This window comes from Oncorhynchus nerka, linkage group LG24, assembly GCF_034236695.1.
Source record: "Oncorhynchus nerka isolate Pitt River linkage group LG24, Oner_Uvic_2.0, whole genome shotgun sequence".
Lineage (NCBI taxonomy): Eukaryota > Metazoa > Chordata > Actinopteri > Salmoniformes > Salmonidae > Oncorhynchus > Oncorhynchus nerka.
The window spans coordinates 55091688-55117016 of record NC_088419.1 but is presented as its reverse complement, the minus strand read 5'-3'; the positions used below and the strand labels follow the sequence as shown (position 1 = coordinate 55117016).

Sequence of the window (25329 nt, the reverse complement as noted above, 5' to 3'; positions counted from 1 at the left end):
ACATACTCTATGGAAATGATACTGGATTCTTAGAAATAATGTACCAAATGAGTGCAATGAACTATACAAACGCCTGCATATTCTTTCATTTTTATTTTGTATTGGTCTTTTTTCAAGGTTCACATAAACAAACCACATGTTCTCCTTTAAAAAAAGAATGGATATCTGTATACACATAATGCATTTACGATGTACATATTAATACATTAGGGTAATTTCCTTTTGCACAGCAAAGATATGACATTATGTTTATGAGACCATATAGGCCTACGAGAAAACGATATTATACACATAGCCTAATAAACGTAATACTCGACTGAATTTAACAACAGTTTTTAATTGTAGAAAAGCGTTCTGAAAGGAGAGTGAGGGACATCTACTCTAACCCATCGAGCCAAAAAGTAAACGTGCTTTTAAAACGTAAAGTTACATATTCGTGGACAATGTTGTTCAAGAAGAATGTCATTTCCATGAGGGTAATAGGTTGGGTAAACAAGCTCTAATACAAACCCTCTTATTGAAGAGTGGAAATCACTGTCCTGGTGCGCACTGCGAGTTTGGGGTTCAGTCTCAGCATGCAGTCCTCCCCTTTTCTGTAGACTATCCATGTTTCCCAGAATATCATTCAATAATAGGTGTTTTTTGTGCGGATTATGTCCACAATCATTGTAACAGCCCACTTATATCCTTTCACGAGGAGCCGCAGTACTACAGGCATTGCCTACACTCATTTAATGGACAGCATGAAATACACAGAAATGGAAATTATTTGTGGAGGCAATTTTGGCTCCAGGACAATGCAGACTTATTCATGTTATTTCCTGCATCTTCCCCCCTCGAATCCGTTAGAGACCGAAATTGGCTCCTGGTTGCTTTCTATTGACGATTCGCTGCCCGTGCTCTCCCCGGAGAGGAGTCGGGTAACCCTAAAGTCCGCTTTTAGTGTTTGTACGTCGTTTCCAATGCTCATCTCTCCAAGGTCACTGATAATCTGAGACAGCTCCTGTTTACCATTGCCCACACAATCGTCATTCGTGTCTAGAATGTCCTCACACTCAAAGAGCATCGCTTTCTCCTCCTCCTCCTCTCCGATCAAGTCCTCTGTGATAGAGCCCAATTTGGGTGCGCTCCTGCTGCGCTCCACCGGGGGTTTGTAATAACACTGTCCGTTTAGAAGCTTCCTGAGGGGCACAAGGGGTATGGTTTGTTCCCCTATCAGCTGCTGTTGCTGGTGCCTTGCATCGTCCCTCCTTTTGAGTCTTTTAAATTCAGCAAGCGCTGTTGCCGAGGTCTGGTACAAAAGCAGTGCCATGGCCTTTGCCTTCTCCGGCTTGGACACCAGCACCGCATGGCACCGCAGCATCACTGCCTTGTGCTTCATCTCATGTCTGTATATCCAAGCGAAAATTTTGTGTAATCTTGGGTCGGCAACGCAATAGGTTATCCGGTGCAATAAATACAAATGTCCCGGTCTCCTCGCCTTGTCGTCCACATGCACCATCCGGATTCCCTGCGAGCTGATGGTCAGTTTCATCTTCGTGCCATTTTTGCCCATTTCGCTCTTGCCCCAAATCTTGCTCACAGCCACGTCCGTACAGCCTTCTCCTTTCGACTGGATGGTGGTGGCATTGCCCAGGTAGAGGACCGTGTATGTGGGGTCTTCGCTGGTAATTTTTACCTTTTTCCTTTTTGACTTGAACATGCTTCCAACCCTGTTCAAAGCACTCTCCGGACAAGACTTGGCAAAGGAGGTCAGCGCAGAGTAGTTCAAACTCACGGCATAACCCTTCTGCTTCGACTGTTTATCTTCATCTATCAGGTCGAACTTGTTCTTCTTCCAAGGCAGCATTATATGGTCGTGTCACGTAAACAGCAAAAAATCTACAACTACAGCGAACGTTTTACTGCAACGAAATCTTATCTTTTTACTGACCCTTTTCATATAATAGCAACTCCAATACAACAAACAGTCAAGTTATCCTGTAATGCATTTGTTCATCCTCTGAAGACTTCTCCATAACCAGACAACTGCGCTATCCCATTCTGCGGTTAATGATTGCTGTAAGGTTGGTTATGCTGTGAGTAGGATGGTCTACAGTGGATATATACTGGGTTGAACCATTTCAGTGTCTCTGCAGGGAACATAGAGGAGGAGACCAAAGTCAAACAGCTCTCCCTTGAGGATAAAATTGGCACTCAGAGCGCACTTACAAAGGTTTATTTATGAACTGAAAATCATACGAATTTGGGAAATATAGGCTAATATACAAAACTGATAACAGCTTATATACATCCGTCCTGTAAATTGCAACAATAATTCCGTTGTGCCTACATTCACTCAGAACACAACGGATATAACTTCTGTATCTAGTTCGTTTAAAAACATAAATCTAAATGCAAGAGGGATACAAATCGAGCCTATACATAGCCTACCTAAAGTTTCATTATATCAATCGTATAATACAAATGAACGCTGGTTTGCTGTCAATTATTCAATGCATGGCAATGCACCAAAATAATTATTTTGGTCCTCATCCTTTGTTTTATGCTGCCATCTGTTGGCAATGATACAGAGTTTCCCCCTGTACTGATAACATGCGTTCAAGCCTCTTTCATTCGTCTGTAACAAGTTTAAAATAAAATAACATTTAAGAATAATAATGTTATAAGTAGGCTATACGTATAATTAGGCTAGAGTATAATAGTCTCTTCATGAAACACCCCCAAACAAAAGTGTGGAATCTTCTGAAAACTTTCCCCACAAAAAGGAAAAAATAACTATATGTATATATATATTATTTTAAAGGCCTACAGTTATGAAAAAATATAGTTTACACATCTATCTGAACTAGTTTGTGTTGCGCATGGATTGCAGAAATATCATTATAAATATATTGAGTAGGTTATATATTTAGAAATGAATACAATTTAGTATCGACATTTAGGTGGTAGCATCTGTCACATGACCTTGTCCTTGGCGGAACTATTATTTGCCAAAGGATGTTTCCTTCAATGCATATTTGAGTGTTGGACACATCTTTTGGAATGTACCACAAATCAAAAGTCAATGCACAAATCATTACATTAAATCCTAATAAAAGCTATACAAATACACAGCGAGTTTGATTCAATAACCTCCAGGTTCAATAATCCCCAGAAATAAGTCTAATTATACATGAGAGAAAACGCGATTAATTTCGATAGTTATTCGTCATTCTGCAGTGAAGTTGGGACGTTCCGTTTCACTTCCTCATGGGATAACAATTCTCACATGGGCAAAATTTTTACAAAAACAGATTTGTGGTAAGCAAGGCTAAACAAAAATCGAAAAATGGGTAAGAAAAAGTCTGCCATGGGGCTCGGGAGATCACTGATAAAGGAGAGACTCAACGCAGGCCGAGGCAACAAGAGGGGCGATACTTGGGTAACGTTAACTGTTACTATATGTTGATGATACATGTTTCAACAGCTAGCTAGCTAGTTAGCGAGCTAAACATATAACAGGGTTCTATCCAGTTCTACCTTACTATTTCGCTGAGGAACGTTAATTGGAGGAATTTGGTGAAACCTGTTGAAAATGAACTATATTGCCTTTAGACCCCTTGAATTTTTCCAAATTTGGTTACGTTACAGCCTTATTCTAAAATGGATTAAATAAAAAAAGTTATCCTCTGCAATCTACACAAAATACCCCATAATGACAAAGCTAAAACAGGTTTTTAGATAACAACTTTAATATTTACATAAATATTCAGACCCTTTGCTATGAGACTCGAAATTAAACTCGGTTGCATCCTGTTTCCTATGATCATCCTTTAGTTGGTTCTACAACTTGATTTGAGTCCACCTGTGGAAAATTTAATTGATTGGACATGATTCGGGAAGGCACACAAGTCCCACAGTTGACAGTGCATGCCAGAGCAGAAACCAAGCCATGAGGTTTAAGGAATTGTCTGTAGATTGTGTCGAGGCAAAGATCTGGGGAAGGGTCCCCAGATCATTTCTGGAGCATTGATGGTCCCCAAGAACACAGTGGCTTCCATCATTCTTAAATCGAAGAAGTTTGGATCCACCAAGACTCTTTCCAGAGTTGGCCACCTGGCCAAACTGAGAAATCTGGGGAGAAGGGCCTTGGCCAGGGAGGTGACCAAGAACCTGATGGTCACTCTGACAGCTCCAGAGTTCCTCTGTGAAGATGGGAGAACCTTCCAGAAGGACAACCATCTCTGCAGCACTCCACCAAACAGGCCTTTATGGTAGAGTAGCCAGATGGAAGCCACTCCTCAGTAAATGGCACATGACAGCCCACTTGTAGTTTGCCAAAAGGCACCTAAAGGACTCTCAGACCATGATAAACAAGATTCTCTGGTCTGATGAAACCAAGATTGAACTCTTTGGCCTGAATGGCAAGCATCACGTCTGGAGGAAATCTGGTACCATCCTTATGGTGAAGCATGGTGGTGGCAGCATCATGCGGCAGGGACTATGAGACTTGTCAGGAACGAAGCAAGAATGAACAGAGCAAAGTAGAGAGAGATCCTTGATGAAAACCTCCTCCAGAGTTTTCAGGACCTCAGACTGGGGCGACGGTTCACCTTCCAACAGGACAACGACCCTAAGCACTCAGCCAAGACAACGCAGGAGTGGCTTTGGGACAAGTCTCTGAATGTCCTTGAGTGGCCCAGCCAGTGCCCGGACTGGAACCCGATCGAACATCTCTGGAGAAACCTAAAAATAGCTGTGTAACAACGCTCCCCATCCAACCTGACAAAGCTTGAGAGGATCTGCAGAGAAGAATGGGAGAAACTCTCAAAATACAGGTGTAGCGTCATAAGACTTGATGCTGTCTAAAAACCTGTTTTTGCTTTGTCAAATTGCTTTAATTAAATCAATTTTAGAATAAGGAAGTAATGTAACAATGTGGTCAGAATACTTTCCGAAGGCACTGTACATGTTTTAATGACCGTCTGTCTTATTAGCTGTAGCTAGCTAGACAGCTTTCTGATGACTAAACTTGATCTCACATTGCCAGCTCCACACCAGTGAACTGAACGATGGCTACGACTGGGGTCGTCTCAACCTGCAGTCAGTGACTGAACAGAGCTCTATGGATGACTTCCTTGCAACTGCTGAAATGGCCGGGACAGAGTTTGTTGCAGGTAAATACTCTATTGCATTGACGTGACAAGTGATCCTTGAAAACGGTCATCTACAAGTACTTTAGACTGGATTCCCAGGATGCAACTGATGGATAAAATGTTTCCCCAGAAAAGCTCAACATCAAGTTTGTGGCAGCTGAAGCTCGGGCAGGATTACTGACAGCCGAGGAGACGGCAAAGCTGAAGAAGCTGCACGAGGAGAACAAACAACTCCTCAGAATTCCACGAAGGTGCAGTAAGCCCAGAGACTCCAAAGTTATTACACTGTCAACATGTATTTTATGTCTTCTTTCTAGTTGTCTTAGAAGTAGGAATTGTGCTAATATTGCATTGCTTCTGATGTGATGTTCCATTACTGCCTTATTTGTCTTGTAATATTTCAGGCCTCACTGGGATGAAGGCACCAGTCCAGAGGTCCTCCAGCAGACAGAGAGAGACAGCTTCCTGGAGTGGAGAAGAGAACTGGCAGAGTATGAACCCCCCCCCCCCCCCCCACACACACATTAATTGAATAGGATGTAATTGTTTTGATGTTATAGATTGTGTGGCTGCATTAAACCTTTAACCCTATTCTTAATTGTCTGCTATAGCATGTTTTGGGAATGGATTTAAAAGTTGACGTGAAAAAATCTTCACTTGAACTTGATTGATCAACTCCAACAGCCTTCCTGCATCTATTAACACAATTTGTATAATTTTGTTTTCCTGCAGTTCAGTGTTGTCACTCTAACTTTGCCCACTCAGAGGGCTGTAAGAACAGAAAATGGTAACCAAACATATGGGATAAAAGGCATGGTGAGGGATTAATGCTGCACCATCCTGTTAGTAGTTCTTAAATAGTAAGAATATGAAATTAAATAGTTACAATGTAAGAATTTTGTATATAAAAAAAAGTGTTCAACCAGACGGTTGATAGGTCAGTAAAAAGTATTCAGACTTAAGGTCGTCTACAAAATAATGCCTATAGAGAGCAATAGTAATGAAGTCTTTTTGTAGGCACTAACTCCGCCATGGCTCATTGGCAAAGCCTATGGGGAAATCAATGTCTTTTGTAGTGCTTTTGGATAATTGCCGAAAATAAAGTCTGTGGTAAACACAGGCTTAGGAGATCTTGTGTTTTGTTCTATGAGAATCTTCATCAGCTAATGTCACTTTTTGTGAATTTTGAAGCATTTATGTAATCAAAACAAGCACAAAGGTTGATTTTATTATCTTAGACTAAAATGTATAAGATCTCCAAAGCATGTATTTATCCCAAAACTCCATTATTTCCACCATAGAAATGGCTGAACGAAACAGAGGTAACTCATTTCTGTTTTTTAGGACTACAAACTAGCGAGTTCTATAATAGTAATAAAAAAATGCCACTTTATCATATCTCAAAATGTAGTCTGAATGTGTGGAAATATGGAAGAACCGGGATCATTTGAAATGTAAGGGACATCGCACTATACACCACCTGAAAACGCATTCATTTCCATTTAATTTCATATTTACGTTTGGACATATAAAATTACAATAATGTCCTCATTTCATTTATTTAGCTATGCTTATACCAACCTATAAAAGCCATTGAAGCAGACCTAAAGTAGTTTTTGTAATATTGTTGAGATGAGTAAAAATGCAATGCGAATTGCCATTCTAATATGGCATTGCTAGTATGACCCTCTTGACTTCTCAACCACCTGGTAAAGCGCTGTTACTTCCAAAAGTTGGGGGTTGGGGAGAAGAAGAAAAAAACCTGAAGGTCTTATGAGTTAGTAATAACCCTTTAATTCACCTTAAATTCACTGTTTTATGTCAGCAGTGCCTGGAGGTTTATCTTATCTTGTTTTATAGGCTTGAAGAGGAGCAGAAAATGATTCTCACACCTTTTGAGAGGAATTTGGATTTCTGGAGACAGCTCTGGAGAGTGATTGAGAGGAGGTAGGAATCAGAGCTGCTCGGTCTTGTGACACTGATTGTCAGCTGTTCGATGCCTTGTATGATGGTGGAAATGTTGTGAATTTCCCTCCGCAGTGACATTGTTGTTCAGATTGTGGATGCCAGAAACCCATTGCTATTTCGTTGCCCTGACCTGGTAAGTAAAGGGCCTAAGGCTGTCACATCAAACAATTGAGGCCAATTTTTCTTGAATGTGGGATGAAATTGCCAGGTGGGGGAACCCACCCCACCAAACTGATAGTAGGGGAAACATTGCGGTATTTCACCCATTGATCTTCTTGGTTCCTGTAGGAGTGCTATGTAAAAGAGGTGTCCCGGTACAAGGTGAACTTGTTGCTGGTGAACAAGGCTGACCTGCTGACCCGGCAGCAGCGGAGGATCTGGGCCAGATACTTCCAGAGAGAGGGCCTCCGCGCTGTGTTCTGGTCCGCACTGGTGGAGAACGAGAGGCTGGAGGCAGAGGAGAAGGTGAGGAGGCAGTCACATTTTAATTGGAAGGTCTTAGCCTGTTTAAACCTGGTTACTTTATTTGACTGATGAAAGACAAGTTGCTAGGGTTCTCCTCTTCTGCCCTTGTTCACTCGTCACAGGGAATGGAAGTGGAGGAGCAGGAGGATGAAAAGAGCGAAGCGGAGGATGAAGACGAGGGAATGCCAGACAACGACAATATGAGCCGAAGACAGGAGGTAGAGGATAACAAGGAGAAGAATGAGAAAGAGAGCGAGGAGGAAGAAGATGAGAGCGATATGGAAGGGGAGCAGTTTAAAGACTGCGTAGCAGAGGGAGACTGGCAGACGGCATCGGAGGGTGAAGAGGCATCAGAGGATGAGGAGGCAGACGACGAAGAGAGTATAGATGGCTCCACCCACGGCTCCTCCTTCCACAACTCCAGTCGCCTGCTGACAAAAGATGAGCTGCTTGCCATATTTAAGGCGGCTCACGATGGGCCAACGTTGAAAGAGGGCGAGCTCACAGTGGGGCTGGTGAGTACACACAGATACACACACTGGAAATCGATAGGCTCAAATGTTGCAGTAGGAGAACAGGTCGTGTTTGGAGTGACGTTTGTGGGATCTCAATTCTCCTATATACTCTCTGAACAGGTGGGGTATCCCAATGTGGGTAAAAGTTCTACCATCAACACCATTCTGAGAAATAAGAAGGTGTCCGTCTCAGTCACGCCTGGGCACACCAAGCACTTTCAGGTAAAGACCGGCTCTGATGTAGCCTGCTGGACCTCTTATAATGTGTTCCTTTGGTGACGATACATTCTTTTCTTGTGGGGTCAAAGCATTCAAGTGTGTTTGTGTGTGTTCCAGACGCTGTATGTGGAGCCAGGTCTGTGTCTGTGTGACTGCCCTGGCCTGGTCATGCCCTCCTTTGTGTCCACTAAAGCTGAGATGATGTGCTGTGGGATCCTGCCCATCGACCAGATACGAGACCATGTGCCTGCCATCTCTCTCATATCCTTCAATTACCAACCCTACACACCGCTCATCTGTTAACTTATGGGTGTAGAAGAGTCATTTATTGTCCCAATCAATAGATAATACTGGAACAATCTCTTTCTGAAATACATTTGAGTCACGGCTAGATCTGTTTTAAGTTGGACGAAAATAGAGCTGCACATTTTACACCGGTAAAGGGGGTTTTCAGATGTTTGAATGGGTGTTCGTTGTGGTTAAGGCCTTAACAGACTTCTCACGTGTGTCAGACAATTCCTCGGGATGTGCTGGAGGGCACCTATGGCATCAACATCATCCGCCCGCGAGAGGACGAGGACCCCGACCGCATCCCCAACTATGAGGAGCTACTGATGGCCTATGGATGTGAGACTATAAACCCTGTCCGTATTCAGTACAGCACAGTGTAGAACAACTGACATAGCACAACGTTAGCCATATGATAGTGATGGAGTCCGAACAAGCCATTGGCACTGTTCTGATCGGTTCTCTTTCAGACATGAGGGGCTTCATGACAACACACGGACAACCTGACCAGTCGAGATCAGCCCGTTACATACTCAAGGATTACGTCATTGTAAGTTAACCCTCATCCTTCTCCTCCCGCCGCCAAATACATGCTCTTGTTGTACAACTCTGGTTTATTAGGCAGAATAGTCTAAATATTGTTTAGTCTGTTTACCTACAATTCAGTAGGTAGTAATGGGAGAGCAGCACCACTAACTGCTTCTGTCTGACCATCTCCAGGGAAAACTGCTGTACTGCCACCCTCCTCCCCACATCAGTGCTGCAGACTTCCAGCCCCAGCACAGCAAGTTCCAGGCCGGAGATGCAGACGGTGAAGACTCCAAGATAGGCAACAAACCGAGCAAAGTCAAGAGGCATGAGAATCTGGTGGACAAGAACTTCTTCCATCAGGTACAGTAGAAGGCAACTCCATAGAAATTACATTCAAATGCTGCATTTGCAGAAGTGACACCAAACTCAAGCGAGTCTAGGCAGATTACTTTATTACCATGGGTTGTAGTGAAATGGGATAATTCACATAGTAACCCCATTGTGTTTTTTTATACCAGGAGAATGTTCGGGCGCTCACAAAGGGGGTCCAGTCTTTCATGGGTTACAAGGAAGGCAGCGTAGGCCAGCGTGAACTGGTAAATCAAGGGAAACCTGGCTTAGAACAGCCTGTGGGCAAACCCTGGAAGAAGCATGGCAACAGGAACAAGAAAGAGAAAGTACGCCGACTCACCAAGCACCTGGATGCCTGAAGAACATCTATAAACTGTTAGAAATCGCTGGTAGTTTGGATTGTTAACCCCCAAAGGACTTTCCAATGCAATTACACAGGAATTGGTATGTAGGTACTGGTCAACAACAATAACCTCCATTGCACTTTGCAATATGGAGAAACTGGGAAAGGTTGCCTTTTGATATCAAACATAATTCAGGATATTCTGTGTAACTCCTCATGCATTGCAGTGACAGTACATTCCACTATTACCAGAGCAGAGTTGGGGTCAACTCAATTCCAGGAATTTCTGCAACTGAGATTGAGCCTTACTCTGAACCAGAGGAAATTCATTGGAGATCAATCAGTGAAGATTGTTATTTTTCAATAATGTTTGTTACAAGGTGCAGCCTATTGTACTTTACAGCAGGGGTATTCAGCAGGGGGTCTGCAAAAGTATATTAAAAAAATAAAATAATGCTTTTTTAAATGTCAATGTTTTTACGAATATCGCTAGTAAACAGAATAATTTTTTACTTACATTCTGTTAGGGTTGCATAAATTCGAATCTGGTATCAGGATACATATAACAATGAGTCACCGATTTTATACTATGTATTTTTTATTAGCTAAGTAATAAATGGCAAATGCAACTTTTGTATATACGGGCTCACTGTAATGCCACGCAGGGCAGAACAGAGAACTGACAAGATGTATGTAAACAGTATTCTTTATACTGTGATAGACATAGGCCAACAGACGGGTTGGAACTATCACAGTAGAGGCTGGGTGTGGTTTAAACTTGCCCAGCCTATTGCAGGCGGGTCCCCGCCTCTTGGCGCTTCTTGGAGTTCTCCCTCCTTCGGATGTATAGATCCTTACTGTTCTGGTTCGCAGCCTAGTTAGAACAGTTGCTCAGTTCCTGCTATTGTGTTGTTTAGTATTTTTCCATCTCAGTTAAACCTCGTGATGACCACCCCTCCCTATCACAACTTTGTAAGATACAGCAAGTCACACCATGTGCTCAATATTGTTACATACAAACACAAGGACAAAGCATCTGCTGGGCTGTTATCTACAGTTTTGCAACATGCAGGTCACACCATGTTACTCAGTTCTTGTCACACACAAACAGGCAAGTAGCAAGCAGTTGTTTAATCCCATAATGATGCTCCAGTGCACAAATGCAGACACCTCACACAACCAACATCATGATATTTAATCATATATATATATATACACTAATGGCTATAATGTAAAACACAGGATCCAACAATACCTACAGTAGAAAAAATAATATTTATGATAATGTCAACTTTATTTTTCAACTCCTAATATTGAGCAAATTACACTCACACTCACATAGGAATTGAAAAAGCAACCGTGAATAGGCTACCAGTGCAGCTTGTAAGCTTTCTTGACTTGGACATACATTTTTGCCAACACATAGCTAACCTTTCAGCGAAAACGTGTTTTGGAGTTACCTTTTGTAGTTAATAGGTTATTTTAGAGTTTACACTTCCACGTCCAACTATAATGTGGCTGCTGGTAAGCTTTTTTGATTTGGGCATAACGTACATTTTTGCTAACCTTTGTTTAACCAGCTAAAGAGCTGCCCTTAGCGAAAATGGTTCGAGTTACCTTTCTGGTAATTATATTGCGGGAAGGTAACAAAAAAATGAAACACTACCACATCTATTTATTTTAAAATGAAGATTACGTCATCTTTTTATGGTATGATGGGGGACCTGGTTCGCCGGTTTGCCCTGGGCAAGGAAAGATTAAAGACCCCTGCTTTACAGAGATAATTAACTTGTTGGATTCCCTACGATCTACAACCCGACTGCTACTTTGCTATACATTTATTTGAAGCAACAACAATTGTGTAATATCCCTGATTAAATAATGATATATGTTGGTTTTCAAACGTTAATTTGTGGTGTTTTTGGGTCTCTTATGAGTGTTTGCAATATTTTCCCTGACTGTGCTCAATGTACCATCGAACTGCCACAACAAAAGCCTAAACGAGGTGCTTTTGAAGCTATAGCCAGAGAGGAAGAGGCGAAGAGAGGTTTTACTCCGCCCAAAATCTGTCCACGAAAATAAACCCACGGTATGAGGAATTTTTGTATGGCGTTCAGAGAGTCTGTCGAAATTGGGCAACAAAAACATGAATTGCTCATTTGCTACGTGAGGCTTATTTGATCGAATAGAAGTTTCATCATGGTTAGGTTGTTACAAATGCACTGATAAGTTGGCGCACGTGGCATTTTGGCAACTTACCCAGTAAACGACCAGTATATCGGAGTTGCGCCTGCTGTCATAGAGCTAGATAGAGGACTCATCGTGAGTATTGCCACCATTTTAATGTACTTAACTGGGTGGGCATTCCTATATGAGTTGGGAGCATTCAGCAAATGAACAACCATTTACAGACTATAATAGCACAGACACAAAGATGAATCTTCTATTTATCTCTTTGGTCTGTTCACACGTGTATCTGCCCTCTCATTGGCTAGAATGGTCCCACCTGATCTCACCTCTCGCCTGCCTTCCATCTTTGAGGACAGGCATTTCCATTGTTTGAGCTGTCACTCGAATATCAATATAATAGACAATCTTTGCGAGAGCTCACATTTTTTTCTCAAGAGAACTGCCCTTTATCTTTCAGTGTACAGCAAAAATGTGTCTGACTGTACCATTAGAAATGTGTTCCTTGGTTTGCAATTGATTTGCTTTGTTGCACATGACTGGTGTACGCAAAAGCGAAGTACATTTTCATATTAATATAAATTAAATTGACCGAGTTTCTCATTACATCTACCTCCATTTGTTTAGTAAATGCATCAACATTCCCTGGCAAGATCATGCGTTTAAATTCGTATATTGAACCAGTGTCTCTATTGGGCAGCGCTTTTGTGAAGTAAATGTGCATGTGATCAGGGCACAATCGCGCACATCTTTTACATACCTGTACTGTGCACCACCTGTCGCTCGCGCCACTGACGCAGCTGGTCATATTTGCCATTCCCTAGATTTGTTTTAGGTCAACGGCATAGTTAGAAGATATGGGAGTGAAAGCACAGAGTGTCACAAATGGACAAAACAGAGCAGAAAGCCTTTCGTTTGACTTTACGTCTTGGTGGCGCCACGACATTATATCGACCTGTTTTTCAAACAGACAGAACGTTTGCATCTCGACCGGACTCGTCTGTTTGTCCGTGCTTCTTTTGATAATATCCTGTTTTATGTGAGTATGTGGGTAATTATGCATTTAAACCTGGAGTAAAGGCTACTTATTATAGTTGTTTTACTTCACTTTTGTCCGAAATGCTTGTTCAAGGCTGGTATGTCTGAGATGCAGAGGCCGGGACAGGAATTCCGGCAAGGAGGCAGCCTGTGTCCTCTACTGTTTCTTTGGCAATTTGTGCAGCACCATCGGGGCATTTCTCTCCAATCAGCTGGCTCTTCAGGTGACAAAACAACATTCTATTTCCAGACCCTGTATGGGCCTATACTGTATATGATCATCATTACCTGCTACGTCCATCTTCCATTGTGATTGTTTTAGGTCATAATGGGTGCTTTTATGGCAGCTGTAGAAGTTATTCATTTAATCTCCATCTTCCCGATATTCTTGCGTTGGAACACCAGAGCAGGTAAGCGAGAGGGTGGGTCCCTTTTACACATGTATCACTTTTGCCATTTTTCCCCAGAGTTGCTCACAATAGCCCTTTTGGCACAGCTTGTGCTTTGTATCCTGTCCTTACAAGCCCTTATCAACACACTACACTTGCACAATATGCATAGGCAAAACAGTAAAGAAATGTTTTATCTATAAAGTCGAGAGATACCAAACAAATGAGGCTGAAGAGAGGGCCTTGTGAAATATATTTTTTAAATGTTTCAATGGGCAACATTCAGTCATCAGAGCTGCAATCCTTAACCTTCGCCCCCTTTTCCCCTCAGAGAAGAGGCTGCGGATGATTAAGAGGAGGAGGAGGCAGAACTTCATGGCTGTGTCTCTGCTGTTGGTGGTGGGTGGAGGGAGCTACCTAACCTCCAGGACCAGCCATGGGCTTGTAGACAGACCTCTCACTGGGAGAAGACTTCTTCTCACTGACCTCCTGCATGTAAGTGTGCAGATTCTCCTATGAATTCACTCTTCTATTACCTCCCATGAATTTCAGAGTGACCTTTTCAATGGCTCACTGACTACGCTTGTCTTCTTGGGCAGGACCGTATGGAGGTCCTCGGTTACATTCTTGGTCTGCTCTCTTTTGTGATTGCCTGGACCTCTAAGTTCCCTGACCTCTCCAGAGCAGTAAGTGACACCCCGTCACAGTTTACGTCCATTCATGTCTGAGTTGCCCATACTTTGCTGTATTGTCACAACAGTCCCTCAAAGCCAACTGTTATGTGGTAAAACACGGCGTTATACATAACATAATGCTCACCGCAAAACTGCATAATGCCCGTAGCACTTTAACCTCTACGTTGATCTTTTAGCACAGAGGGGAGAGTTCGAGTGCACACGTGTCCTCTGGTTTGCTGTGCTCTTTGGCCGGTGCCCTCTACACCTCGGCCATATTACTTTACGACACCCAGTATGAGTTTGTACTGAAGGCCATGCCGTGGCTCCTGGCGTCAACGTGCTGTGCAGCCCTGGATCTCGCTGTATCCTTCTCAAGCTTATGAATATGTGAATAGAATATCGGGTCATCTCCCTGAATTGACAGAGTTCTAATTTAATTGAACCCCAACCTCCCCCTTTCAGTTTTGTCTTGACTTTGTGGTCAGATTGTGGTCCTGTCCTGGTGTAGGAAGGGTACCCCTGAGCAGCAGCCTGGAGGGGGTTCTCCAGATACAGAGAGTCTCCTGGGCGGCTCCTCTCCCCCCAGTCAGCACAACCCCAGTGGGAAGACAAAACAAAAACACCCAGTAAATCCACAGTCCTGTATTCATATGCCCGGGTTGGGGAGCTGGACTCTGAATGTCTGATTAAATACTTACTTGTATAGAAAGTATTAGAATGAAAGACAACTAAAGATCTTTAAGCTACAGAATGAAAGACAAAATGGCAGTTTGAGAACTCTTTCATTCATATCCAGACTTTGCTTCACACAGTATTTGATAATCCTCTTTTTAAATAAACACCACTCTTATTTCCTCATGTGAGTTGGACTTGGATGGAGCTCCTCCCCGGGTTCTCTCCAGTAAGAAGAATCTAAAGTTTGCTGACATGGGGCATTACATGGATGTCAACATTCAACCTGTGCGAAAGGTGAGGGTCAAGACGTCTGCCATGGGCAAAGTTTTTATTTTATTTTTTAAAACTTGACATACAACTCAGATTTGTACCTCCTTCGATGTATGATTTCAGGTGTGTCTAAAGGAGGTGACTCTCTCTAAGGAGGAGGGGGTTTCAGAGAGCCATCCCCTCAGGAGGACAGTGAGGGTAGTGAGAGTGGATGAACCCTGCACCTCCGAAACGTTCTCAGACTCCTCATCCCTCAACTCGGATCTGGAGGTCAGATGAAGACAAATCTTTATATCCTGTAAAATCATCTTCTACAGTGAGATGTGGTCCAGGTCTTCTGAGTTAGTGAAGTGTAGTATGTGGTAGTCAAGAGATGTGAACTGTAAAACCACTTTCTGCCACAAGGTGGTGATAGTGTTCAACCATCCTCCACACACTAGTTACTTGTGATTTATCTACATGTCAAGGAAGCCGATCATTTTCTGTCAGAACACATTGCAGGCCTATTACCAAGTAATGAAGGTAAAATCAAGACTTTTACCTGCAAGCTCCTCTGAAGTGCTTTGCTTGCCAACTTACTATTTATTTACTTCATTATGCTCAGGTCTTCCCATGTGAACTTGCTATTCTGGTGCAGTGACAGTCCACTCATGACCAACCTGTCATCCTCATAATTAGGAAAAGTTTAGAATGGTTAGGGTGAGCGTGCAACGTTTTTAATGCCTTGTGGGAAATGAATTTTCTATTGGCACCCTCACATCTTTCGAATAATGGTGCTCTCTGTGGTTTTGCAGAAAGCCAAGTCACAGAGGATGTCATTTAATCTGAAACAATTGCAAATGGTGTGAGGGAAAACAATTGGAACTTTATACTATTCACCAAACAGGAAAAAGCAAATGATGTGAACCTCCCCTGGCAAAGTGCATTAAAGAGCAGTAGGGCCCAAACAAGGGTTCAGAACATTCTGTAGTTAACATGGCTGAATTGAGTCATTGTCATTTTGTCAGCAGTGGCATTCTACAGCTATGGGCTGTAGTTTGTACAGTTATGAGGTTTTTCATCTGTTCATTTAACATCTCAAATGTTATTTGCCTTTGGTTAGCATTAACTATGGTCTGATAAAGGCCAGACGTCCAGTTACTTAGTAATATATGATGGGGGTTCAGTTCGTCCGTTTAGTTCCGTCGACACGTATTGCATAATCTTCGATCACTAACACTCAGACAGGTCATCCATAAGTGGGGATGGGCTGGCAGCCTGGCACACGTGTTCCTTTAGGTCTGAAGGGCTGTTCTGGATTCTTTGAATGTAATGCCCCTCTACCTTCATTTCTATTATATAATATGAGACTGTCTAGGGCCTTACAGCTGTAAAGGCCAAGTATTTAAAGCATTTAATTTACTACTGAATGATATAAAAAATAATTAGCATAAACCATGATGCTGACAAAGGATTTAGGTCATTTTTGCATATCACTATTTGCTTTTGTATTGAATTCTCATGAGGAAATAATAAAGGCCTTTTGCAATTTTGCCGGCTGCATAAACTCACCACAGGGCTCTGTATAAATGGTCTGTTTTCTTGTTACTCTGAAAACAAACCCAGCCACAAGAAAGCTGCTTGGAATTTCCATTAGTATTGTTTTTCTTGCTCATTTCTGCTGAGTGCTTGTTCGAGTTGGGTTGAGGTGAGGCGGAGGGGTTGAATTGTTCAAGATTTGCGTTGTGGCCCCATTATTCTGCTTTTAAAAATCAAGGATTGACTAGCAGGGCCATTCTGCTTTGGAAGCAGGCACAAAATGGTTGCCTAGTCTATAGGAGATTCGTCACTCAGCTCTGCTATTTTGGGAGCTGTTTACGGTCTCCTGTGTGTTGCCTGCTGGTCAGGGGCTTGGCTCAACATTTTGGACACTGCTCTCCAAGGACTGAGGAGTTTTTTTTGGTTGAACATGTGACCACATTGAGTATCACAGTTTACAGGTTGCAGTGAACAAATGAACATTTGTGTTTTTTTGCAGTGTAGAATATTTCCTTAGAGACCAAGAACACAATGTAATTAAGAGGTAGACATAAACAATGTGTCAACCATAATGAATATGCATAATGGGTAAACGCTATCTCTGCCCTGTAACAACACGACTGTCTTTTCTCCAGTGGGATTTTGAAGACGCAAATGCACAGTGGAACAAACTGCTAAAAGATAACGTGGATGGGTTTCCCCTGCAAGAATGGCCGACGAACCCAAGCCCAAAACCCACCTGCAGCTGTGGTGGCATCATTTGACAGGCTGGGAAGCGGGTATAAAGCAGAGTGGGTGAAGTGGTGTGATAATTTCAAACACTAGTGAATGACCTGGTGACACTTCATTACATCACATGGTCAGATCTGTGTTTTGGTTTGTGAATATGAAAGATAATTAAAGTGCAAAAATTGATCTTCCACCAAACTTTGTTTTTGTCATGTCTTATACTCTCATTGGGTGTAATAAGTTATTGGTTTGTTGACATAACAATGTGGACATTGAGCCAGCTGGTTTTAGTTTCATGGAAGATTTAATTAATGGGTTCAATTACTAATGGATGCACTGTATGGCAGTGCATCTGATTCTCTTTGTAAGTTAGTCAACTACAGATGCTGTCATCGCTCCTCAGATGCTCAGCTCGCCTCAGACAGCTTTCCTGTAATGGGTTTGCACCACTCATTAAACAGATGACACCCAGACTCCTCATCAGTTTGGCTTTTGCATGGACTGCACTAAATAACGAGACCCATTCGGGATGTGTCACTGTAGACCACCCTTAATAAAACAATATCGCTCCATGTCCGCCTCGCAAGGTCAAGGGTTCACTTCCTGAATTTTCCTAGTCAGGCCAGGTTATCAGGGCTAAACTGGGAAAGGCCCGGCAGACCTGATTGGAGCCAGATTAGAGGACAAGGGCTCCTCCGTCCTTCCCAGTAGCTCCCAATCCTCTACCTGTCTGGCCCGTTTCTCTAACTAGCGGATAGTATGGTGCCAGAGATGTTTTAACTGATGGGCATTCAAGTGACTTTCCTGGGTTCTGATAAAAGAACAAATATATTCGAGCAAAAGTGTAAGCACATTCTTCACCACATTACATATCCTTTGACATGTCTGCTGAAGACATTGGTCTGTGACAAGAATGACTGGTATCCCAAGAAATTGATAATATATAAATGCAACAGTTCATAAGGAAATCAGGCAATTGAAATAAAATCATTAGGCCCTATGGATTTCACATGACTGGGCAGAGGGGCAGCCATTGGTGGGCCTGGAAGGGCATAGACCCACACACTGGGGAGCCAGGCCCAGCCAATCAGAATTAGTTTTACCCCACAAAAGGGCTTTTACAGACCGGAATACTCCAGTTTCATCAGCTGTCTGGGTGGCTGGTCTCAGACAATCCTGCAGGTAAAGAAGCCAGATGTGGAGGTCCTGGGTTGGCATGGTTACATATGGTCTGCGGTTGTGAGGCCGGTTGGACGTACTGCCAAATTCTCTAAAATGACATGGAGGCGGCCTATGGTAGAGAAATCAACATGACATTTTCTGGCAACAGTTCTGGTGGACATTCCTGCAGTCAGCATGCTAATTGCACATTTCCTCAACTTGAGACATCTGTGGCATATTGTGTGACACAACTGCACATTTTTGTGGCCTTTTATTGTCCCCAGCACAAAGTGCACCTGTGTAATAACCATGTTGTTTAATCATCTTCTTGATATGCCACACCTGGTGGTGGATAGATTATCAAGGCAAACAAAATTTGAGAGAAATACGTTTTTTTTTGTATCTTTTATTTCAGCTCTTGAAACATGGGACCAACACTTTACATGTTGAGTTTATATATTTGTTCAGTGTAAATGGTAGGCTAAATAAATGCTTCAGAGTTCAAGTAACAGACACATCTCAACATAAACTGTTCAGAGGAGACTGCGTGAATCAGGCCATCATGGTTGAATTGCTGCAGAGAAACCACTACTAAAGGGTAACAATAAGAAGAGACTTGCTTGGGACAAGAAACATGAGCAATGGACATTAGACCGGTGGAAATCTGTCCTTTGGTCTGATGGGTCCAAATTTTAGATTTTTTGTTCCAACCACCGTGTCTTTGTGAGACGCAGAGTAAGTGAACGGATGATCTCTGCATGTGTTGTTCCCACCGTGAAGCATGGAGGACTGATGGTGTGGGGGTACTTGCTGGTGATACTTGCTGGTGATTTATTTAGAATTCAAGGCACACTTAACCAGCATGGCTACCACAGCATTCTGCAGGGATACGCCATCCCATCTGGTTTGTGCTTAGCGGGACTACATTTGTTTTTCAACAGGACAATGACCCAACACACCTCCAGGCTGGGTAAGGGCTATTTGACCAAGAAGAATAGTGATTGAGTGCTGCATAAGATGACCTGGCCTCCGCAATCACCCGACATCATCCCAATTGAGATGGTTTGGGATGCAGCCAACAAGTGCTCAGCATATGTGGGAACACCTTCAAGACTGTTGGACAAGAATGCCAAGAGTGCAAAGCTGTCATCAAGGTAAAGCTTGGCTATTTTGAAAAATCTAAAATATATTTTGATTTGTTTAAAACTTTCTTGGTTACTACATGATTCCAAATGTGTTATTTCATATTTTGTCTTCACTATTATTCTACAATGTAGAAAATAGTAAAACTAAAGAAAAATTCTTGAATGAGTAGGTAGGTGTGTCCAAACTTTTGACTGGTACTGTATTTACAAAAGTATGTGGACACCCCTTCAAATGAGTGGATTCGGTTATTTCAGCCACACCCGTTGCTGACAGGTGTATAAAATCGAGTACAAAGCCATTCAATCTCCACAGACAAACATTGGCAGTAGAATGGACTTACTGAAGAGCTCAGTGACTTTCAACGTGGCACCATTGACTTTCCAGCAAGTCAGTTCAGCTGCCCCGGTCAACTGCAAGTGCTGTTATTGTGAAGTGGAAATGTCGAGGAGGAACAACGGCTCAGCCACAAAGTGGTAGGCCACACAAGCTCACAGAACGGGACCGCTGAAGCACGTAGTGCGTAGAAATTGTCTGTCCTCAGTAGCAACACTTACTACCAAGTTCCAAACTGCCTCTGAAAGCAATGTCAGCACAAGACCTGTTCGTCGAGAGCTTAATGAAAAGGGTTTCCATGACCGAGCAGCCGCACACAAGCCGAAGATCACCATGCCAATGCCAGGCGTCGGCTGGAGTGTTGTAAAGCTAACACACACACATCTAAGTAAAGGAATGGAATTAAGTAAGAATATGGATGAGCAATGTCAGAGCGGCATAGGCTAAGATACAATATATAGTATAGAATACAGTATATACAGTCGTGACCAAAAGTTTTGAGAATGACACAAATATTAATTTTCACAAAGTCTGCTGCTTCAGTGTCTTTAGATATTTTTGTCAGATGTTACTATGGAATACTGAAGTATAATTACAAGCATTTCATAAGTGCCAAAGGCTTTTGTTGACAATTACATGAAGTTGATGCAGAGTCAATATTTGCAGTGTTGACCCTTCTTTTTCAAGACCTCTGCAATCTGCCCTTGCATGCTGTCAATTAACTTCTGGGCCACATTCTGACTGATGGCAGCCCATTCTTGCATAATCAATGCTTGGAGTTTGTCAGAATTTGAGGGGTTTTGTTTGTCCACCAGCCTCTTGAGGATTGACCACAAGTTCTCAATGGGATTCAAGTCTGGGGAGTTTCCTGGCCATGGAACCACAATATCGATGTTTTGTTCCCAGAGCCACTTAGTTATCACTTTTGCATTATGGCAAGGTGCTCCATCATGCTGGCAAAGACATTGTTCGTCACCAAACTGTTCCTGGATGGTTGGGAGAATTTGCTCTCGGAGGTGTTGGTACCATTCTTTATTCATGGCTGTGTTCTTAGGCAAAATTGTGAGTGAGCCCACTCCCTTGGCTGAGAAGCAACCCCACACATGAATGGTCTCAGGATGCTTTACTGTTGGCATGACACAGGACTGATGGTAGCGCTCACCTTGTCTTCTCTGGACAAGCTTTTTTCCGAATGCCCCAAACAATCGGAAAGGGGATTCATCTGAGAGCAGTTTCCGTACCAGGCGGTGATACATCCCAACAGGATGCTCTCAAGTGTGCATCTGTAGAAATTTGTGAGTGTTTTAGGTGACAAGACAAATTTCTTCAGCCTCCCAAGGTTGAAGAGATGCTGTTGCGCCTTCTTAACCACACTGTCTGTGTGGGTGCAACATTTCAGTTTGTCACTGATATGTACGCCGAGGAACCTTCTCCAATGCTGTCCCGTCGATGTGGATAGGGAGGTGCTCCCTCTGCTGTTTCCTGAAGTCCACGATCATGTCCTTTGTTTTGTTGACATTGAGTGAGAGGTTATTTTCCTGACACCACACTCCGAGAGCCCTCTGAGTTGGAGGAGTGCATGGCCACGCAGTCATGGGTGAACGGGGAGTACAGGAGGGGGCTGAGCCCACACCCTTGTGGGGCCCTAGTGTTGAGGATCAGCGAAGTGGAAGGTTTTAGACCCAGGGCCTTAAACTTAATGATGAGCTTGGAGGGTACTATGGTGTTGAATGCTGAGCTATAGTCAATTAACAGAATTCTTACATAGGTATTCCTCGTCTAGATGTGATAGGGCAGTGTGATGGTGATTGCATCATCTGTGGACCTATTGGGGCGGTAAGAAAATTGAAGTGGGTCTAGGGTGAAAGGTAAGGTGGAAGTGATATGCTCCTTGACTAGTCTCTCAAAGCACTTCATGATGACAGAAGTGAGTGCTACGGGGCAATAGTAATTTAGTTCAGTTACCTTTGCATTCTTGGGTACAGGAACAATGGTGGCCATCTTGAAGCATGTGGGGACAGCAGACTGGGAAAGGGACACACCAGCCAGCTGGTCTGCGCATGCTCTGAGGAAGTGGCTAGGGATGCCGCCTGGGCCGGCAGCCTTGCGAGGGTTAACACGTTTAAATGTCTTACTCACGTTGGCCACAGAGAAGGAGAGCCCACAGTCCTTGGTAGCTGGCCACGTCAGTGGCACTGTGCTATCCTAAAAGTGGGCAAAGAATGTGTTTAGCTTGTCTGGCAGCAAGATGTTGGTGTCTATGACATGGCTGGTTTTCCTTTTGTAGTCCGTGATTGTCTGTAAACACTGCCACATACGTCTTGTGTCTGAGCTGTTGAATTGCAACTCCACCTTGTCTCGATATTGACATTTTGCTTGTTTGATTGCCTTGCGGAGGGAACGACTACTCTGTTTATATTCTACCATATTCCCCGTCACCTTGCCTTGTCCGTAGCATGGGTCGTGGTTAGATGGAGTCGTGGTTAGATTTGCCGCAACACCAACTGCGAGCCAGGTCTAATCGCCCAACATCAGTGCCGACCTCACTAATGCTCTTGTGGCTGAATGGAAGCAAGTCCCCTCAGCAATGTTCCAACATCTAGTGAAAAGCCTTCCCAGAAGAGTGGAGGCTGTTATAGCAGCCAAAGAGATTGTGTCAGGCATGCAGAAACCAGCACAGCACACATGCATATTGTAAATGCAGGTCCTGAAACCAAGTCACTGCCAGTGCCTTGTATTCATTCTGATGTCGTCTGAGTGCTGAGCTGGCGTTCCCCAGCCTGTGGGCTGTGAGGGTCCAGACCCTGAGATTTATTATTTTCCCTTCTGAGACTGGGGCAAATGACAACAAACTGTCTTGTCCATATAAATATGTGGAATTCTGTTTGCACAACTGACTGGGAGCAAGGATTAAAACATCTGAAGCAGCAGTCCTGAATGGGCTTTCTTGTTTTTCTTTAGGATTGGTGAGTACATCATAGAAGCCCACGCTTTGAGGAAAGATAGATATGGGATGTATTCAAGCCGGTCTAAGCTATTAGAGCTTTTGCTCATCATAGACTATGCATATGCTACAGGGCCGTCAGAAAGCATTCAAACCCCTTGACTTTTTCCACATTTTGCTGTGTTACAACCTGAATTTAAAATAGATTAAATTGAGATTGTGTGTTACTGGCCTACACACAACATCCCATAATGTCAAAGAGGAATTATGTGTTATTATTATTATTTTTTTATACAAATAATAAAAAATGAAAAAATTAAATGTCTTGAATCAAGTATTTAACCCCTTTGTTATGGCAAGCCTAAATAATTTCAGTATTTTGGGGGGGACTTAAGTCACATAAGTTGTATGGAGTCTGTGTGTAATAATACAAAGCACTAAAGTAATACTGCAAAGCAATTCACTTTTTGTCCTGAACACAAAGTGTTATGTTTGGGGCGAATCCAATACAACACACTACTGAGTACCACTCTCCATATTTTCAAGCATAGTGGTGGCTGCATCATGTTATGGGTATGCTTGTAATGGTTAATGTCTCCGACATTTGCAACATTGTTTCAATATTCAAATTTGATCTCCAGCTGTCCCATTGTAATGAACTTGTCGGGAGTCGGGACAAAACAGACAGGCAGGCAGCCGTTTCTCAATCAGTCGAAATCATGAATCAGCGGGCATCATTTTTATGGATATTTCAAAGAAATATAAATTGAAAAAAAGTACAATGAAACAAAGTGCAGCTAGTTGCAGTCTTTCCAGCTTCAGTTTGAAGTGATTGTGTTAGCTGCGTTGTTGGCTAGCTCCTCTGAACAACAGTGTCCTGAGAGTGAGAAATGTTCTATGACAGATTAAATTGTGCTTCATTAGCTCATTGTTATGGATGTATCCAAATAAATTTCACTAGAAAACAACTTAAACAAATGCACTGGGGAGAATGTCTCCCCCACATTCCCCCCCAGTTTTATAAATGGAATGTGATACAGAATGAGGTAACGGTTTGCTTTAGGACAATGCAGATGCCTCCAAGCGGTCGGATAGGCTGTTTGGAGTGTTTATACGACTGGATAAAAAAAAATATATATATATTTTTATATATATATTTTTTTAGGTCCCTCCACTTCTAAAACCAAAGTTGCGTCCCTGAGCAACCGAACCGATAGAAGGAACGACCAACCGGCGGTAGAAACCCTAAAAATACATTTTTTAATGAAAACATGTCAATCATTATTTGAATATGTTGGTAACCTGTTGTATAAAAGTGATAATGCCCTCGAAGCCGGTATTTGGAGGATATATTGGCACAGCTTGCCGACCCTCGACTTAGTCTCGGACCTAACAACCCCCATTCCAATATATCCTCCAAACACCAGTTTTGAGGGCATTATCATTTAGAGACTTTTCCAGAAAGAATCATAGCTGTAATCTAATCGCTGCCAAAAGTGCTTCTACAAAGTATTGACTCGGGTGTGAATACTTATGTAAATGAGATATTTCTGTATTTTATTTTTGTCATTATGGGGTATTGTGTGTAGATGGGTGAGAAAAAAATATCAATTTAATCCGTTTTGAATTCAGGTTGTAATACAACATGTGGAATAAGTCAAGGGCTATGAATACTTTCTGAAGGCACTCAAGTTCTTGGATGCATTCAGATTCAGTTTTCAAATTCAGTTCTCTAAATTCAGATCCAAAACCAGAGACATCCTGGTACTTTGCCAGCCAGGAATGGTAGAGAACACACATTTTGAGTTTAGTGTGTGTCATATCTGTATATTTAACCACCCTGATGTAAAATATTTTTTAACAACCATCCATTTAATAACTGGGAGACAGAGATGTGAAAAAACATGGTTGTCTTTTGTTCTATCTCAGGGGTATCTCAAAAACGAAAGCCCTTTTTGAGGATTGGCCACTAGCCTATTCATGCTGTGGCTATGCATGCAGTGTACAACCATGAATGAAATGTAACGCTAGATTGTAATGTTTAAAGACAACAAATGTGACCCAACGAGGTGAATGAATAGAAGATATCATAAGGAAAGAATGTGTGCCATTTCACCTTGCGTAGGTTCTCTCGTGATCTCATATCCTGTGACAAACATCCTCTTGGTAAGTGAGCCAGTTTCAGGCAGTTCATTCGACGACTCATTCGCTCGCTCTTCCACTGAGTTGTCAAACACGTTAGATATTAAAATATAGATGGCCAGCTAGCTAAGGAACTATTTGACTCTTCAACAACGTTTTCCCATTTAACAATAGCTGTTCTCGTCTTACTATGACTCTCAGGTGATCTTCAGAGAGTCCAGGTGGTTCTGGTAAGTGTCTTTATTCATTTCATTTGAACCCTCCACATCACCCCCATGTACTGTTGGAGCGTGCTATATAGG

The 25329-nt window shown here is 42.6% G+C and overlaps 4 protein-coding genes across 4 annotated transcripts in view; 3 read left to right on the top strand and 1 right to left on the bottom strand.

Moving 5' to 3' along the window:
• Window positions 1–78: 78 nt before the first annotated feature.
• On the bottom strand, window positions 79–2083 carry LOC115107380 (protein FAM43A-like). The gene has a single exon (XM_029630779.1). It carries the CDS (start codon window positions 1847–1849, stop codon window positions 815–817), a length of 1035 nt encoding a protein of 344 aa, XP_029486639.1. The 5' UTR covers window positions 1850–2083; the 3' UTR covers window positions 79–814.
• Window positions 2084–3238: 1155 nt separating this feature from the next.
• On the top strand, window positions 3239–10290 carry lsg1 (large 60S subunit nuclear export GTPase 1). The gene is made up of 14 exons (XM_065008977.1): window positions 3239–3424; window positions 5033–5159; window positions 5269–5389; window positions 5543–5629; window positions 6999–7085; window positions 7179–7239; window positions 7395–7571; window positions 7694–8086; window positions 8207–8308; window positions 8423–8559; window positions 8802–8932; window positions 9064–9143; window positions 9314–9484; window positions 9643–10290. Exons 1-14 carry the CDS (start codon window positions 3332–3334, stop codon window positions 9832–9834), a joined length of 1959 nt encoding a protein of 652 aa, XP_064865049.1. The 5' UTR covers window positions 3239–3331; the 3' UTR covers window positions 9835–10290.
• Window positions 10291–12727: 2437 nt separating this feature from the next.
• tmem44 (transmembrane protein 44) lies at window positions 12728–17493 on the top strand. Its single transcript, XM_029632275.2, has 10 exons — window positions 12728–13044; window positions 13138–13267; window positions 13366–13453; window positions 13764–13927; window positions 14032–14118; window positions 14304–14471; window positions 14595–14735; window positions 14974–15078; window positions 15178–15324; window positions 17208–17493. The coding sequence occupies exons 1-10, from the start codon at window positions 12863–12865 to the stop codon at window positions 17334–17336; spliced, it is 1341 nt and encodes a 446-aa protein (XP_029488135.1). The 5' UTR covers window positions 12728–12862; the 3' UTR covers window positions 17337–17493.
• A 7578-nt stretch (window positions 17494–25071) lies between these two features.
• LOC115108205 (polyamine-transporting ATPase 13A3-like) overlaps window positions 25072–25329 on the top strand; it is a 70899-nt gene continuing 70641 nt past the window's right edge. The window contains exon 1 of the mRNA XM_029632274.2: window positions 25072–25257. The gene's annotated coding sequence lies outside the window, so the exon portion shown is untranslated. The remainder of the gene's footprint in view (window positions 25258–25329) is intronic.